Source organism: Pseudonaja textilis, chromosome 7 (assembly GCF_049901715.1).
Source record: "Pseudonaja textilis isolate UNSWEBS1 chromosome 7, rPseTex1.2, whole genome shotgun sequence".
NCBI classification, from domain to species: domain Eukaryota; kingdom Metazoa; phylum Chordata; class Lepidosauria; order Squamata; family Elapidae; genus Pseudonaja; species Pseudonaja textilis.
Window position 1 is genome coordinate 18,415,572 of NC_141996.1, and position 15,351 is coordinate 18,430,922.

The 15,351-nt window shown below is 36.4% G+C and overlaps 1 protein-coding gene across 4 annotated transcripts in view; it reads right to left on the reverse strand.

Annotated features, from left to right (window-relative positions):
• RDX (radixin) overlaps positions 1 to 10,959 on the reverse strand; it is a 32,847-nt gene extending 21,888 nt beyond the window's left edge. Inside the window, exons 1-2 of one of the 4 annotated variants that reach the window (XM_026708909.2) lie at positions 10,459 to 10,959; positions 3,161 to 3,218 (exon numbers count right to left, since the gene is read on the reverse strand). In XM_026708909.2, the coding sequence (XP_026564694.1) occupies positions 3,161 to 3,172 (12 nt within the window). In that variant the 5' untranslated portion in view covers positions 3,173 to 3,218; positions 10,459 to 10,959. Of the gene's footprint in view, positions 1 to 3,160; positions 3,219 to 8,040; positions 8,117 to 10,458 lie in introns of those variants that run through there. The other 3 variants (XM_026708910.2, XM_087937123.1, XM_087937124.1) reach the window with 3 other exon arrangements.
• Between the last annotated feature and the right edge of the window lie 4,392 nt (positions 10,960 to 15,351).

Genomic DNA, 15,351 nt, shown 5'->3' on the forward strand with positions numbered 1-15,351 from the left:
AGATTAGAGATTAAATCGCAATAAAACTTCCAAAAAATACCTTGGAATTGTGTAATTGAATTCTGCCCCAGGAAGAGAAAGTAGAAGAAAGTGAAACAGACTGTGCTGATTGCGCTGATTTTGATTGCTTGATGACTTTGGGACCTTAACTATCTTTTGAAAGACTAAGAAAACATTTGGATTGTTTAAAAAAAAATTCTTTCACAATGGTATCTGTTGAAGAACTGAAAATTGAATTTGAAAAATTAAGAGAAGAGGAAGAAGAAGGCAAGGGTTCTTTTGGATCTATCCTTTGCTTTTTAGAAATGGCGATTTCTACTTATCAGGACATGCAACAAGAAAAAGGCTGGGATGATGAAGAAGAAGCCATCTTTAATGGACATATGATTTTTTAAAAAGGTAAAAAGGAGAAGAAAATGAAGAATTTAAGTTCTAAAAAAACAACCAAGAAAGGGAAAAGTACGGAGAAAAATCGATATAATGATAGAAAGCAACAGAAAAGAGGAATACAACAGAGAGGAGAGACTAAAAAGCTGGAGATTGAGAGGGGGGGGTAAAAAGGTTAGATTTGACAAGGAAGGAAGGGAAAAAGGGAAGGGAAGTTATAAAGGCTTAAAACAAGATGTTAATAAACAATTTTTTTTCAGAGATAAAGGCTAAAACATAATCTAAAAAGAGATTCTGCAAAAGTACACAAGATTGTATTTTAGTATTTGTATTTGAAATATGTGTTAATAGAATACTGTAGGGAATGTGTAATTAATGTGTAATTAGTTTAATTAACTAATTTGTTATGGAACATTATTTTTAATATACTATAAGATCATTATGTTTTATATTTTAAAATGTTATGTAGAATGTACTAAGCAGAATCAGAATAGGAACTATGTATTATTTTAAGTGTTAAATTTGGGGGGAAAATAGAAAGGTGTCAAAGTTCAACCAGTCATTACAGGAAAAAGTTTGTGTTAAAGAGAAAGATAAATGGATAATTGAAAAAGAACGGACAAAAGATACAAGTATAATGATTTAAATTGAGATTAAATAAATAAAGTAGAATTAAGAGAGTGAAAAGAGGGAAGAAGATATATGGAAAATATAGAATTTTAAATAAGATATGAAATAGTATATAAGGTGAGCATGAATTTGATTTATGTCTGTACAAAAAGTTATAACCCGGGGTTAAGCCGCTTTCTAAAAAGAAGTTTTATGTTTTTATGTTATGTGTTTTGTTAGTTTATGTTTGTTTATTGAGGAGTAATGATGTTGGATAAGAACATATGAAATAGTAATAATATGAAAGTATAAGTTTAATGAATAAAATTGAACAGAAATAAAGGAAGAAACAGTGAGAAGTTGGAAAACAGTAATAAGATATGAAGTTGAATATATAAGATGCATATTAAATTGTGTGTGGAAACGTGATAATTTAGAATTATGTTGTACTTAAATGAGATGTCTTATTTGTTTTGTTAAGCAGTTTTTAGAAAAGATGTTCTATGTTCTTATGTCTTATGTTTTGTTTGTCTGTATATTCTCTTTGAAAATTAATAAAATTTGTTTAAAAAAATGTTAAAAATCTTGCTCTAAATATATTTTTAAAGCAAAAAACAAAATTCTGTATAGAGCCATGCATAAATATTAGATTTTATCAGCAAAATATATTGTTATTACCAAGTCTATATTCTAGTTTAAAGGCTGGCTAGCCTTGGGTTGCTAATGGGAAGGAAGTAGTTGAACAGAGAAATGACACAAGAAGCTGATCACAGTGGTACTGGTATGTTTATTGCTACTTGCCTATAGAAAGAAATATTTTTATTCCTCCCCTCAACTAAACTCCAAATTCTACCACAATCAGTGCAACAGAGGGGGAAAAAAAATCATCCTAAGAATGGGAGAGTTAGGATTCTGTTTTTCATTAAGTTTTAAAACATATAAAGAAAACTGAAATTTATCTAAAGAAAATTTGATTTCCATTCCATAGAAAAACCTCAACATATTTCAATTAATCAAGTTTCCAAACAAGAATCCATATTTTTATTCTTGCTGAAGACTGCTGGGGATTGTAAAACCAAACAGTTTCATACTCCAAAATCACTACCTGAGGAAGGACAAGGTCTCAATTCTGCTTACTACTGTTCCCCATAGACATAGAAACACTCAATTACCAACCAAAAATGGGACTGCCAAAAATGTTAGGCAACTTAGCACCAAGTAACTACGGCAGATTTAGCTCAGTCGTTAAGGAAATCACCCATAATTGTTAACAGTGTGACATCACTGGACCATAACTAGCAACTTACTGCCAGTGTCTCAATTGACTTTGCCAGAATCTGACTTTGAAGCTTGCAAATAGCGATCATGTGACTGCAGGACACTGTGACAGTCATAAAGCCTGTTGGCTGCTGCAAAGCATTCAATGGCAATTATGTGATTGCAGGGACGTTGAGACAGTCATTCAAAGACTGTCACAAAGCTACTTTTTCAGCACTGTTGCAAATTTGAACAGTTGTTAAGCAGATTTTAAGAAAAAACTACCTGTATTAAATGCTTTCAGAAAAATCCCCCCAATATTCAGAAATTTGTCAGGCCCAAGTCCAAAGATAACACAGTGAAATTTAATCAAGTCCGATCCTTATACCTAATGGACAGAATCTTACCAAACTAAATTTATAATTCTCTACCCTAATAGATAGATCTGGAGAAATTTTAGAGTGTGGCTATCCTGAACCTCTTACCCCCCCACATCTAGCTCGGGACTGCAGGCTCTTATTTTGTGCTTTTCTTTAGAATATACGGAAAGCTCTGTGCTGCCAAACTCCCGCTACTGCCTTTCTCGGTGCACATTCCAACACAGAAATAGCCTTTTTCAGGAGGAGGAGGAGGAGGAGGAGGAGGAGGAGGAGGAGGAGGAGGAGGAGGAGGAGGAGGAGGAGAAGGAGAAAAAGGAAATAGCACTAAACATACAGAAAATTCTATTCTTTTTTATTTTAGCTGCTTTATCACTAATATTTGGGATCAAGGGAAGAATAGATACACTGGTATACTGAAATAGTAGATACTCCTTCATTTTGTAAACTGTGATCCTTAGGGATAACATAGGGATTATAAGAACTAAAAGCCTATCAAATACTAATAAGATTCCATATGGATTACTTACTGGTTTCGGCATTTTCCTTTTCTTCTCTTTTTCTTACTCACTCTGTTCTTTTCTTCTGCTAAAACAAAATAATTATATATAGCTTTTATTATATCAATCTATTGTGAAATATTCATACAGAAATTTTCCAAACTACAGTAGTTCACCTGAGTAAAAGAATATACATGTATACTATTCTTCATCTAGTTCCTATTTTTTAATGGAAGAATAAGCTGTAAAGCAATGTGACAAATTTCATAATGTAGTACTTTTTGAATTAGAAGTTTTAATTATAAAAAGTTGGACCTTGCAATTACATTTTTATCATATATTTTTGCTCCATAGTTAATTGCTAATGTAAGATTAGTGGAAAAATATTAAGATTCAACTAAATCTGAAGAAGTCCTAATAAATACTTAAAAGAACAGCCATCAAAAAAATCCAAGATATTTTAAACATAAATCAGTTTAGAATTTATTTAGAACACATAGAACAAAGTAAATCTAAAGCCAGCTACCTTGTTATTCCCAAATAATTTTTTAAAAAGCTATTCTTTCTATTTCTAGCACCTGTTTCTACACAGATCTTAGCTAGATTACAAGTTATATGAACAAACCAAAACATGGAAGTAAGATTAGTTAGCATCATATCCATTAAGTATTCCTCAATAATATTTATTAAATTTGCTATATTACTAAGAATGCTGTTACAGTAGTCATTGCTCCAACTTTACATAGTTAAACTATACACTAAGGACTTGTTGAGAACCAATTGTGATTTTATCTTTCTTTATGTATGTTAATTTCTGCTAAGAGTAGCAAGTTTATAATATTATCAATCCTCCAAACCTACTAGTGGCAAGGAAATTGCATAGAATTAGCATTAAATAGTGAATGAAAAATAAATGAAAGACTGTAAGATATATCTTTACAATAAAATCATTTTAAAGTTTAACTTAATTTACATACAAATGTAAGATTTGTCATTTGATCAAATTAATTTAAGAGTTGAGGTCCACTTATGGAAAGCACATCTTTGGAAATAGAAGAATTACTTTTACTTTTTGTGAAAATTACTTTCTGTCCTAATTGGTTGAACATTTTTATTTAGTGAATATATATATTCATTTACAGTGTGTCAATTTAATCATTAGAAAGGTAACTAGTTTTACTTTAACAGTTAAAACTTTATTTAGTATATAGCATACACAGTGAGTATATTATATACATTTAAAAAGTATATAAACAGTGCTCTGTCTCATTTTATTTTGTTTAGTCTTATTATCTTTTAAAAGAATGTTTCAAGAAAATATAATTACGAAGTTATGTAATTATTGCTCAATATGACATTACAGTATTAAATAGTAGCAAGTAGAATATATTAAAAAACTTATAAAAAAATATAAAAAAATAAATTAGTGGACAAAATCTCCACTATATTGTTTATAATAATCAACCCTTAAAAATATAGGTAAATATTTAATTTATAACTTTTCCCTTCTTTGTACAACCAATTTGCAATACCTGTTGTCATAAAGCAGCTTTAATAAACTAAGCAATTATAACAAAAATATAATTGTACTGCTTGCCACTGAAGTTACAATTACTCTACAAAAATCAATTTCTGTATTATGGAAAAATGCAGAGCTATGCATAGACATGCTTTAAAAATATACAGAAGATTCTCCTAGTACAATATTCCCTACAGGGGATTTGTAAATTACACAATTTCTCTCCCTACATTACAGGTTAATTTGGCTGCACTGTGCTTTAATTTTATTTATTTAACGCAATTCTCAACCATCTTCCAATTATGCAGTCTCCTCAAGATGGTTCTCCCACCAACTTTGTGTGATGCACACCTTTGTACAGGTAATCCTCGATATACAACATTTCATTTAATGACTGCTCAAAATTAAAACGTAACTGAAAAAAGTGGCTTATGACCATTTTTCATGGTTATAATCATTGTAGTATCCCCATGATCACGTGATCAAAATTCAGATGCTTGGCAACTATTAATATTTAGGACGGTTGCACTGTCCCAGGGTCATGTGATAAACAACTGTATCACTAACTTAACACCTGCAGTGATTTACTAACAACTGCAGCAAGAAAGTTCATATAATGGGGCAAAACTCAATTAAAAATTCACAATAGAAAGTTTGGTCTCAATTATGATTGAAAGTCGAGGACTACCTGTATTTTCTTGCAAGTTTTTAGCTGAATTCATAAGTTACTGTTCCCCAACCAACTTCTAAGACCCATGGGAAACATTCTTAACCTGTAATCAAAAAAATTATTTAACCACCACTTTTTTGTCAAAAATATATGTTATGCTACTTGTTGATCAGCTACCTCATATATTTAACAACTTGGATGGCATAAACTTTTAGTTATACTTTTGGAATTTATATTAAAATAGTTTTAAAATGCAACATGCCTTATTCTTAAAAATCAGTATTTATACACTGCTCAAAAAAATAAAGGGAACACAAAAATAAGACATCCTAGATCTGAATGAATGAAATATTCTTATTAAATACTTTGTACATTACGTAGTTGAATGCGCTGACAACAAAATCACACAAAAATTATCAATGGAAATCAAATTTAGCAACCCATGGAGGTCTGGATTTGGAGTTACACTCAAAATTAAAGTGGAAAAAAACACTATAGGCTGATCCAACTTTGATGTAATGTCCTTAAAACAAGTCAAAATGAGGCTCAGTAATGTATGTGGCCTCCACATGCTTGTATGACCTCCCTACAACCCCTGGGCATGCTCCTGATGAGGTGGCAGATGGTCTCCTGAGGGATCTCCTCCCACACCTGGACTAAAGCATCCCCCAACTCCTAGACAGTCTGGTGCAATGTGGCGTTGGTGGATGGAGCGAGACATGATGTCCCAGATGTGCTCAATTGGATTCAGGTCTGGGGAATGGGCGGGCCAGTCCATAGCATCAATGCCTTCGTCTTCCTGACACACTCCAGCCGCATGAGGTCTAGCATCGTCGTGCATTAGGAGGAACCCAGGGCCAACCGCACTGGCATATGGTCTCACAAGGGGTCTGAGGATCTCATCTCGGTACCTAATGGCAGTCAGGCTACCTCTAGCGAGCACATGGAGGGCTGTGCGGCCCCTTAAAGAAATGCCACCTCACACGATTACTGACCCACTGCCAAACCAGTCATGCTGGAGGATGTTGCAGGCAGCAGAACGTTCTCCACGGCGTCTCCAGACCCTGTCACGTCTGTCACATGTGCTCAGTGAACCTGCTTTCATCTGTGAAGAGCACAGGGCGCCAGTGGCGAATTTGCCAATCTTGGTGTTCTCTGGCAAATGCCAAACATCCTGCACGGTGTTGGGCTGTAAGCACAACCCTCACCCATGGACATCAGGCCCTCATACCACCCTCATGGAGTCTGTTTCTGACTGTTTGAACAGCCACATGAACATTTCTGGCCCGCTGGAGGTCATTTTGCAGGGCTCTGGCAGTGTTCCTCCTGTCCCTCCTTGCACAAAGGCGGAGGTAGCGGTCCTGATTCTGGGTTGTTACCCTCCTACGGCCTCCTCCACATTTTCTGAGGTACTGGCTTGTCTCCTGGTTGCGCCTCCATGCTCTGGACACTACACTGACAGACACAGCAAACCTTCTTGCCACAGCTTGCATTGATGTGCCATCCTGGATGAGTTGCACTACCTGAGCCACTTGTGTGGGATGTAGACTCCGTCTCATGCTACCACTAGAGTGAAAGCACCGCCAGCATTCAAAAGTGACCAAACCATCAGCCAGAAAGTATAGGAACTGAGAAGTGGTCTGTGGTCACCACCTGCAGAACCACTCCTTTATTGAGGATGTCTTGCTAACTGCCTATGCTTTCCACCTGTTGTCTATTCCATTTGCACAACAGCATGTGAAATTGATTGTCAATCAGTGTTGTTACCTAAGTGGACAGTTTGATTTCACAGAAGTGTGATTCACTTGGAGTTACATTGTGTTGTTTAAGTGTTCCCTTTATTTTTTTTGAGCAGTGTATATATGAAAAAGAATCATTTGATCATCATTTTTACTTGTATCTGTCACATTAAGTTTACCAAAAGCATTAAGATATTTTTAAATATATATTGTCATTTTCCAGATGTGGAGTAGCACTTATATTATTTTCCAGTATATGTTAATCATTATATTTTATTCCCAACTCTCCTTGAAACTAGTATCTTGTAAGCCATAATTAGAAAAATGTTTTGGATTCCTCAGTGTCAATTATAAACAAGGCTGAGAGTTTCAAATTCCAAAACACCTACACCAAACTTTTAGATGTGAAAATCACACACATTTTCCAGCATCATAATAAACCATATAAACAGAAAATGGTAAGTCACTTCTCTCAGACACCACAAAATGCTATTAATGTTACATTTATTATGTCACATTTTTAAAGAAAAAAGCTTGTACAATATGTTTAGTAACAGCCATTGGAAAAAGTAATTGCTCCTGTGATAAAGTCCGCCCCTCAAAAAAAACCACTCTTGAAGTTGCTATCTTCACTCCTGCTCACTTTCCCTCAAAGAAATAAAATATATGGGAAGTAATTTTTTTTATGGGAACACAAGAGGAAGTTTAAACCCGGTCTTCATACCCTAAAGCCCCCCTCCTACTATTTTACAAAAAATGAAGGAGAAATATATTTTAAAATGCATTTTCATATGTCATTTAATTCAGACTATATTGTCATCCACTGCAGGTGCAGTGTTCTTAAAGCACAAAAGAATTATGGACTTAAAATAGCAATAGCACTTAGACTTGTATACCACTTTATAGTCCTTTACAGCCCTCTCTAAGCAGTTTACAGAGTCAGCATATTGCCCGCAACAATTTGGCTCCTCATTTTACCCACTTCAGAAGGATGGAAGGCTGAGTCAACCTTGAGCCTGGTGGGATCTGAACTGCCAAATTGTAGGCAGCTGTCTGCAGAAGTAGCTTGCAGTACTGCACTCTAACCACTGCACCACAGAGGCTCCTCAAAAAAAAACAACCTACAATTATATATGAAAGTTGTCTATATTACACTTAGGTCAATGAGACTTGAACAAGAAGTATTACAACAAAATTTTTCAAGCAGTCTATACTCATTATGTAATTGAATATATTAAAACCAGGTATTAATAAAATACTGTTTGTTTTCCACAACAGGCCATCACTTTGGAACAGTTTCATATAAGGCTATTTTTATTAAACTATTTTTTTCTGGTTTTATCATGAACCGGCAAGTGGACACTCATTGCCAAACTAAATGAAGCACTAAAATTTTGTAAATGTAGAGTTTTGCAAAACTATAAAAGTTTTCACCTGTGTCTATCTGTTATATAATTAGGACACCTGACTCAATTCTTCTGATGTTTTATTGTTGGGTAAAATTAAGATTTTACTGTGGAATAAAAATTAGGAGCATGGTGGCCTGGCAGTTAAGACACTAGGCTTGTCAACCAGAAGGTTGGCATTTGAGACCAAGCACTGTGTGACAGGGTAAGTTCCTGTTCATGCCCCGGCTCCTGACAATTTAGCAGTTCAAAAGCATGCAAATGCAAGTAGATAAATAGATACCACATCACTAGAAAGGTAACAGTATTCTGTATATGTATAATCATGCTGGCCACATGACCACAGAAACATCCTGACAATGCTAATTTCCTTGGCTAGGAAAAAGAAGTAAGCACCATCCTCTAGAGCTGAACACAACTGATCAGTGAAAACCTATCCCTTTACTTTAAAATTTAGAACTCTTTATCATTTTATTGCTGGATTTAAATAACTGGATCCAGTAAAACCAAATAAGGAAAAGAAAGTCAATTAGAATCTGGAGAAACATTTCTCTCTCCAATATTCTTGGTAACAGATCTTCTAGACTTCTCCCTGCCTCCTAATATAGTGAATGACAGGAAACTGAGTATAGCTTTGGCAGAGTTGACCACAGGAGTGGAACACAGTTTAACTGAAACATTTCAAATTCAAACACTTAAAAGTGTTTCAAGTTCAAAATGGATTGCCCCAAATATACTGAGGTCATTCTTACCATTCCATAAAAGTTCTAAGTTCAGATGGCCCTTTTTGAACGCAAAACATGGCTCTTTCAGGTAAAAAACACTTTCAGAATTGTTTTTAAAATGTCAGAATACTTTTAGTAAGATGGAAAGTGTTATTTAAAAATTATTTCCTTCAAGTTTGAAATGAGAGCACCGTAAACTCGAATGTTTGAACTCTGAAACGTTTGTTAATATGTTAATGTACTCATCCCCATTTACCAAGGTACCTGAGGGAAACGTTTTAGCCCCCTTTTCTTTTTCATTAACCGCTTATGATTTTACTAGCAGCATGAAAAAAGAAAAGAGTATCTGAACAATATCTAAATCTTCCTTGGAAACACAGATAAAATTGCTTGGTGTAGATACTGCATATCCCAATATCTTTTTTTGTATAGAAACTTTGTCAGTGCTAGAAATCCTGCACCTTCACTCCTTGAGTATTTACTCAGAAGCAAATCTTAATGCAGTCTGCTTCCAAACAGAGTTATCTAGAATTGCTGCCTTTACTAGACGTATTAGCGAATACATACTTGCAAGTAAGCACCTATACGATTAAGAATCAGAAGCTCTTCTTTTAGGAGCAAAACCTGCTTTGTCTCAGGGCACTTACTCTACCTAAACCCGCCTTACAGGATTTATTTTTAGACCATTTCTTATAACTTCAGGTGCCCTCCCCCACCCCAATCTATTCGCAAGAGAACGGCGAAGGGAAACCTATGATTTGAATATCCGTACCTTATTATAGTTAACTTTATAGATAAGTGATGCAAAATCTGCAGCGAACGGATTAACTCCACACACCCCCTTTTTTTTTAATCTGAGGGGCTGAAGGGAAAATGAGGGGAAGGGAAAGTGGGGGTGGGAAATCCGGCGAAAGGAAGCGCTGGAATATGCTTAGCTGTCAGGTAAAGAGGGGGAGAAATCGCGGTGGGCAGAGGAAAAGTGACGCTCGCTGATCTTTACAAATCACCGGAGACAGCAAGCACCGTTTTTTATACATCCCACTGCGACCTGCATGGCGGGAAGCTGCCTGCCCCAGAGCGGATTGTGGACTTCAGCTCCCCCAAGCCAGCTGGTGTGAAGACAGCCCTCGTTCGCCACTTTTGGAGAGCTCCAGATTGCGAGGCTTTTAGGGATACCGGTGGGAGAGGACAAGGCGAAGAGCGGCCTAGTGGTCGCCACGATAAACACGAGCGCGCAACTTCTCTCCCCGCCTGACTCGCCCTCCTCACCTGCCGAACTAAGGCGCCGGGGGCGGCCAGCTCTCGTCGGATGCTTTGCTCCCGAAGGGTCTCGACAACTGACTTGGAGTCGACCTGAGGGGGAACAACAACCGGACCGGAGACGACGATTGCGCAGCTTGCCCGGTAGCGCTGCGGAGACGCTCCGAGGGCCGCGGCGGCGAGCTGTTTCCCTCAGGGGGGCTTGCTAGATTTGCGGCAGCGCCGCGTCCGCTGACAGATCCGCAATATGGCGGCACCCTTTGAGATTTTTTTTTTTTCTCCCGATTACAGCGGTTGGCGCCTCCGTCCTGCTACGGAGCATGCGCGGACAGAGACGGAAGCATGCGTGCTTTGGCGGGATGAAGCTGCGCCTCCGAAAAGTACAGCATCTCTTTGGAAACGGGAGTTGGAAAGTTGGGGTGGGGGAGAGAGAGAGGGAAGGAGAGAGGCGAGGCGGCGGGGTCGTTTGGCTGCCGCGAGCGGCTTCAGAATCCAATGCGGGGTCACGTGGTAGGTTGTGACGGTAACGGCCTCTTGGTTAACATTTTGAAAAAGCTGGGTAATGCGATGAGTTCCAAGTCCCCGCTCCCTTTTGAGACCTTTTTTGGGGCTGGCTAACACAAGGCGTCGGTCCCGTTCGTTTTAGAGCGAGTTTTAAGGGGGGGGGAATGTAAAGTCTCCCTTAACAGAGACTTGGTTGTCTACGCTTTTGCACGAAATCTTATACATCTTTTATGTATCTTATAAGTTTCTAATTAATGAGTTCAAAGGAAAATGAAATGCAGAAAGAGCAGGCAGTGAAAAGTACTATATCCTATTAGTGGCTGTTTAAGGGGACAGCTTCCAATTCTAACTTAACTAACTCAATTCCCATTACCTATATACTGTCTGTATAGCACATTGGCCATTCGCAAAACAAATCGCTGCAGCAGGAACAAATATCTTTGCATTGCTACGAAAACCAACATGGAGCAGTAGTTATGGAGCGAGAAGAAAGACTGCTTTCTCACTCATGGATGACTTTGGACCAGTCTCTTTCTTTCCTTTCTTTCTCTCCCTCACCACCACCCCTCTCTCTCTCTCTCTCTCTCTCACACACACACACACACACACAGAGCTTTGTATCTCTCCTTCAGAAACAAAATATTTTGCCTTAACAGTGCTGTTGCCTTGCCTCTTAATCTTCCTTTGGTTGTCTTGTTCTTTCTTAGATTTAGTCTCTAGTCTAGATCAAGGGTCTTCAAACCCGGTAAGTTAAATACTTGTGGATTTCAACTCCCAGAATTCCTGAGCTAACATGACTGGAGGAGGAATTCTGGGAGTTGAAGTCTATAAGTCTTAAAGCTGTTGAGTTTGAAGACCCCTGCTCTAGATGCTACTAGTAGTGTTTTTCCCATTAACTGTTTCTGGCAGGTCCTGGGTTTGTAATTTCTTTTACCACAAAGTAAGAGAATTCTTCATTTCTGTTACATGGCAAAAGATGAAAAATCAAGTTGCCCAATTGTACTAATCAAAGACAGGTAAGCTTTCTGACAAATATTTTTAGATATGTGCATAATTGGCTGCTATAAGTTATGTTGAGGTTTTCAGTGTTTATTATAATTTAGAGTAATTTATTCTATTGTCCTGAATAAAGTTTATGTGCAAAATATACTAAAAATTCAATACTATTAAAATAAGTACTAAACCTAAGGAAAGATGAAACAGGACTTTAGCTTGCATCAAGTCAGTCCTATTGACTATATTTTCCTATTAGAATATTGCTGTTATTTTCAGCAACACTTTAAATTCATATGAAATGTATGTAGCCTGATTTGATCTATCAGGTAATTAGCACTACCCATCTAGAAAAATAACCTATATTATTAAAGAACTATGATCTAATGCTGCTGTCTCAAACATTGGGGTTGTGGGTGAGATGAAAGCTGGGTCTGTGGTTTCCATTCTCAACTTCTCTGGGCTTGAATAGGGACTAAGTGTTCTTTCTTTGAAAATGCAATCTTAGTCACATCTTCATTATAGCCTACTGGTGCACACTAAATACTGTAGGAGGAGATTTAGCGGCCTCTAGATTTGAGAGGGGCTTTAAGTCCAGTCAGCTCTTATTTGAATGTGTATTAGCAAGCAGTTGTGGGAACTCATTCAGAACAATTGGAGCACTTCAGTTTGCTATTTGAGTTATTGTGTACCTTTAACTCCTACGTGGAAAGTTTTAATGAATTTAGAGCAGGGTTGTCAAACTCGCAGCCCCTGGGCCGGATACATCACGTGCTGGCCATGCCCATGCCCGGTTTAGTGAAGGGGAAAGTTGCGATATGTCACATGACAACACCTTGACAACACAAGTGTGACACCCCTGATTTGGAGGATTTAAGGCAGAAATAATTTGACAAGAACTTTTTAAGGGATTTATTATTTTTATAATAGGAGATTCACCCATCTCCTCCCACCTATGACTGTATGACTATAACTTTGTTGCTTGTATCCTTACAATTTTTATTGACTGTTTCCTAATATGATTTGATTGCTTATTGTATCCTATGACTATATTCTATTTACTATATACCCTATGGCTATATAACCCTATGACTATTATTAAGTGTTGTACCTTATGATTCTTGACGAATGTATCTTGAGAGCAAGGTACTGAGAGCAAATCACTGAGAGCAAATGCACCAAAGACAAATTCCTTGTGTGTCCAATCACACTTGGCCAGTAAAGAATTCTATTCTACTCTATAATCTATTGACACTTTTCAAAAACATAGCATATGGTCTCTAGGGTTTTTAAAAATATACTTGGTTTGATTTTTGGCCTGCTCTATGAATCTAAGTCATTGTCTCTTGTTAGAGTGGAGTAGGATAGGATAGAATTAGAATAGAATAGAATTCTTTATTGGCCAAGTGTGATTGGACACACAAAGAATTTATCTTGGTGCAAATGCTCTCAGTGTACATAAAAGAAAAGATACATTTGTCAAGAGTCAAGAATCATAAGGTACAACACTTAATAGTCATAGGGTACAATAGGCAATCGAATCATACTAGGAAACAGTCTATAAATTGTAAGGATACAAGCGACAAAGTTAAGTCATACAGTCACAAGTGGGAGGGGATGGTTGATAAGGAGTGATGAAAAGTTTAATAGTATTAGTAGTGCAGACTTTGTAAATAGTTGGACAGTGTTGAGGGAATTATTTAGCAGAGTGATGGCGTTTAGCTGTGGTTTGTGGATACCATGCTGCATAAATCCAGCCAATTGTGGTTTGCTCAGTACACTACAATTAAGCAAATCATTGCATGGTACTATTATGATTTGTAAACCATAGTTCACCTTGACATATAAATTCACCTCATTGTGGCTTTTTCACCATGATGTGATTAAGCAAACTGTAAATTAAATATAGCATAATGTAAATTAAATCTATACAGACCTCTATAATTCCTAACTTCTCCACAGAAACATTTCTAGAGGTTAATTGTACAGTAAGGAGGAGATTCAATAGTTAACACCAAGATTTTTATTTATTTATTTATTATAGGCTAGTGTTTTGCAGAAAGCAGTGGGCAAAAGGAAAAAGCACTCTGCTCACCTCTGTGGGCTTTGGTCAGCATGGCAAAAAAACATAAGTAGTAATTATGCTTGCCTTGGAAGACAATGATATGTGTATATTCTGAATGACAGTTTAGATTAGCAAATGTATTTTTAATACATAGTATATTTATTATTTGCAGTCCCCATTTCACTAAATAGGTAGAAGAGCAGGCATTGCTTGGGGGCAGAGTTAAGTGTATCATCAGCTTAGAGTCTTTACATTCCCACAATGTAATGGAGTTCCAACTCCAATCTTCTGAATTCAGTTGACCCTCATCTGGCACCAATTTAGTGTTGAACTTTAGTTGGCCAGATTCTTGTACATAGGTTTGAATAAATCTGTGCTGCAATTTTATGAATGGTCCTGATTCTTTGTGCCTGGCAATATATACTCTTTTGGAATGGAATACAATATTTTCAAGTCATTGATCTGGCAAATGTTCCCAGATTTCTGTTTATTCTCAATTTCTCTTAAATCAATATGGACTTTTAAGCATAGGTGTAATTATCTTGTTCCGTTTAAAATAATAATATTTTGTCTTTTGTTTATTATAGATCATCATTTTCTAGACAGGTTTACAAGGTAATGCAATGTATCAAAAAGTACCATTCATTTGTCATATAACTTTGGCTAGCCTGCTATTTAAAATAATATTTATCTACTCTCTCAGGCTAATCTAATCTCTTAAATCAATATAACAGATTTACAATTGTAGAAATAGTAGGTAATACAAATTGTCTTGTATGTCTACTTTACACACAGGGCACTGCTTGTTTCATAAAACTTTAAAATTACAGCCATAAAAACATAATAATCTAAAGTCAATAAATGCTTGCGAAATGTAGCAGATAAGGAAAAAATGGCACAACTGCAGCAGCTTCGTTCACTGTATGAACTAACATTGTCCATGAAATGTAGAACATTTTGTAAAGCTAAGATGTGCAGATAGGATGTCTGATGCAAAAGAGAGCAAAGTTTTGTCTCTTTCCCTGTAGATTAGATGATTTTAATAGCTTATTGTGAGCTTTGAACAATCCTACCTTGATTTCTGGATTCCTCAAAATATATACAAACCTAAGCAGAAGATTAATCAGTTTCTGTAGATATGTCAAAACATCTGATTCTGTTTCTGAAATACAGAGTCTGGTCAATATTTTCTAGCTCATAATGCTGTATTTTTGACATTCATCATTTGCAGTATCTAACCAATTACTTTCTTCAGAAAAATTTATTTGGTGATATTTTTTTCATTAGTAATGGATTTCAAATTAAGGAAATTCTGAAAAGGAGGGAGGAGAATTGACAAA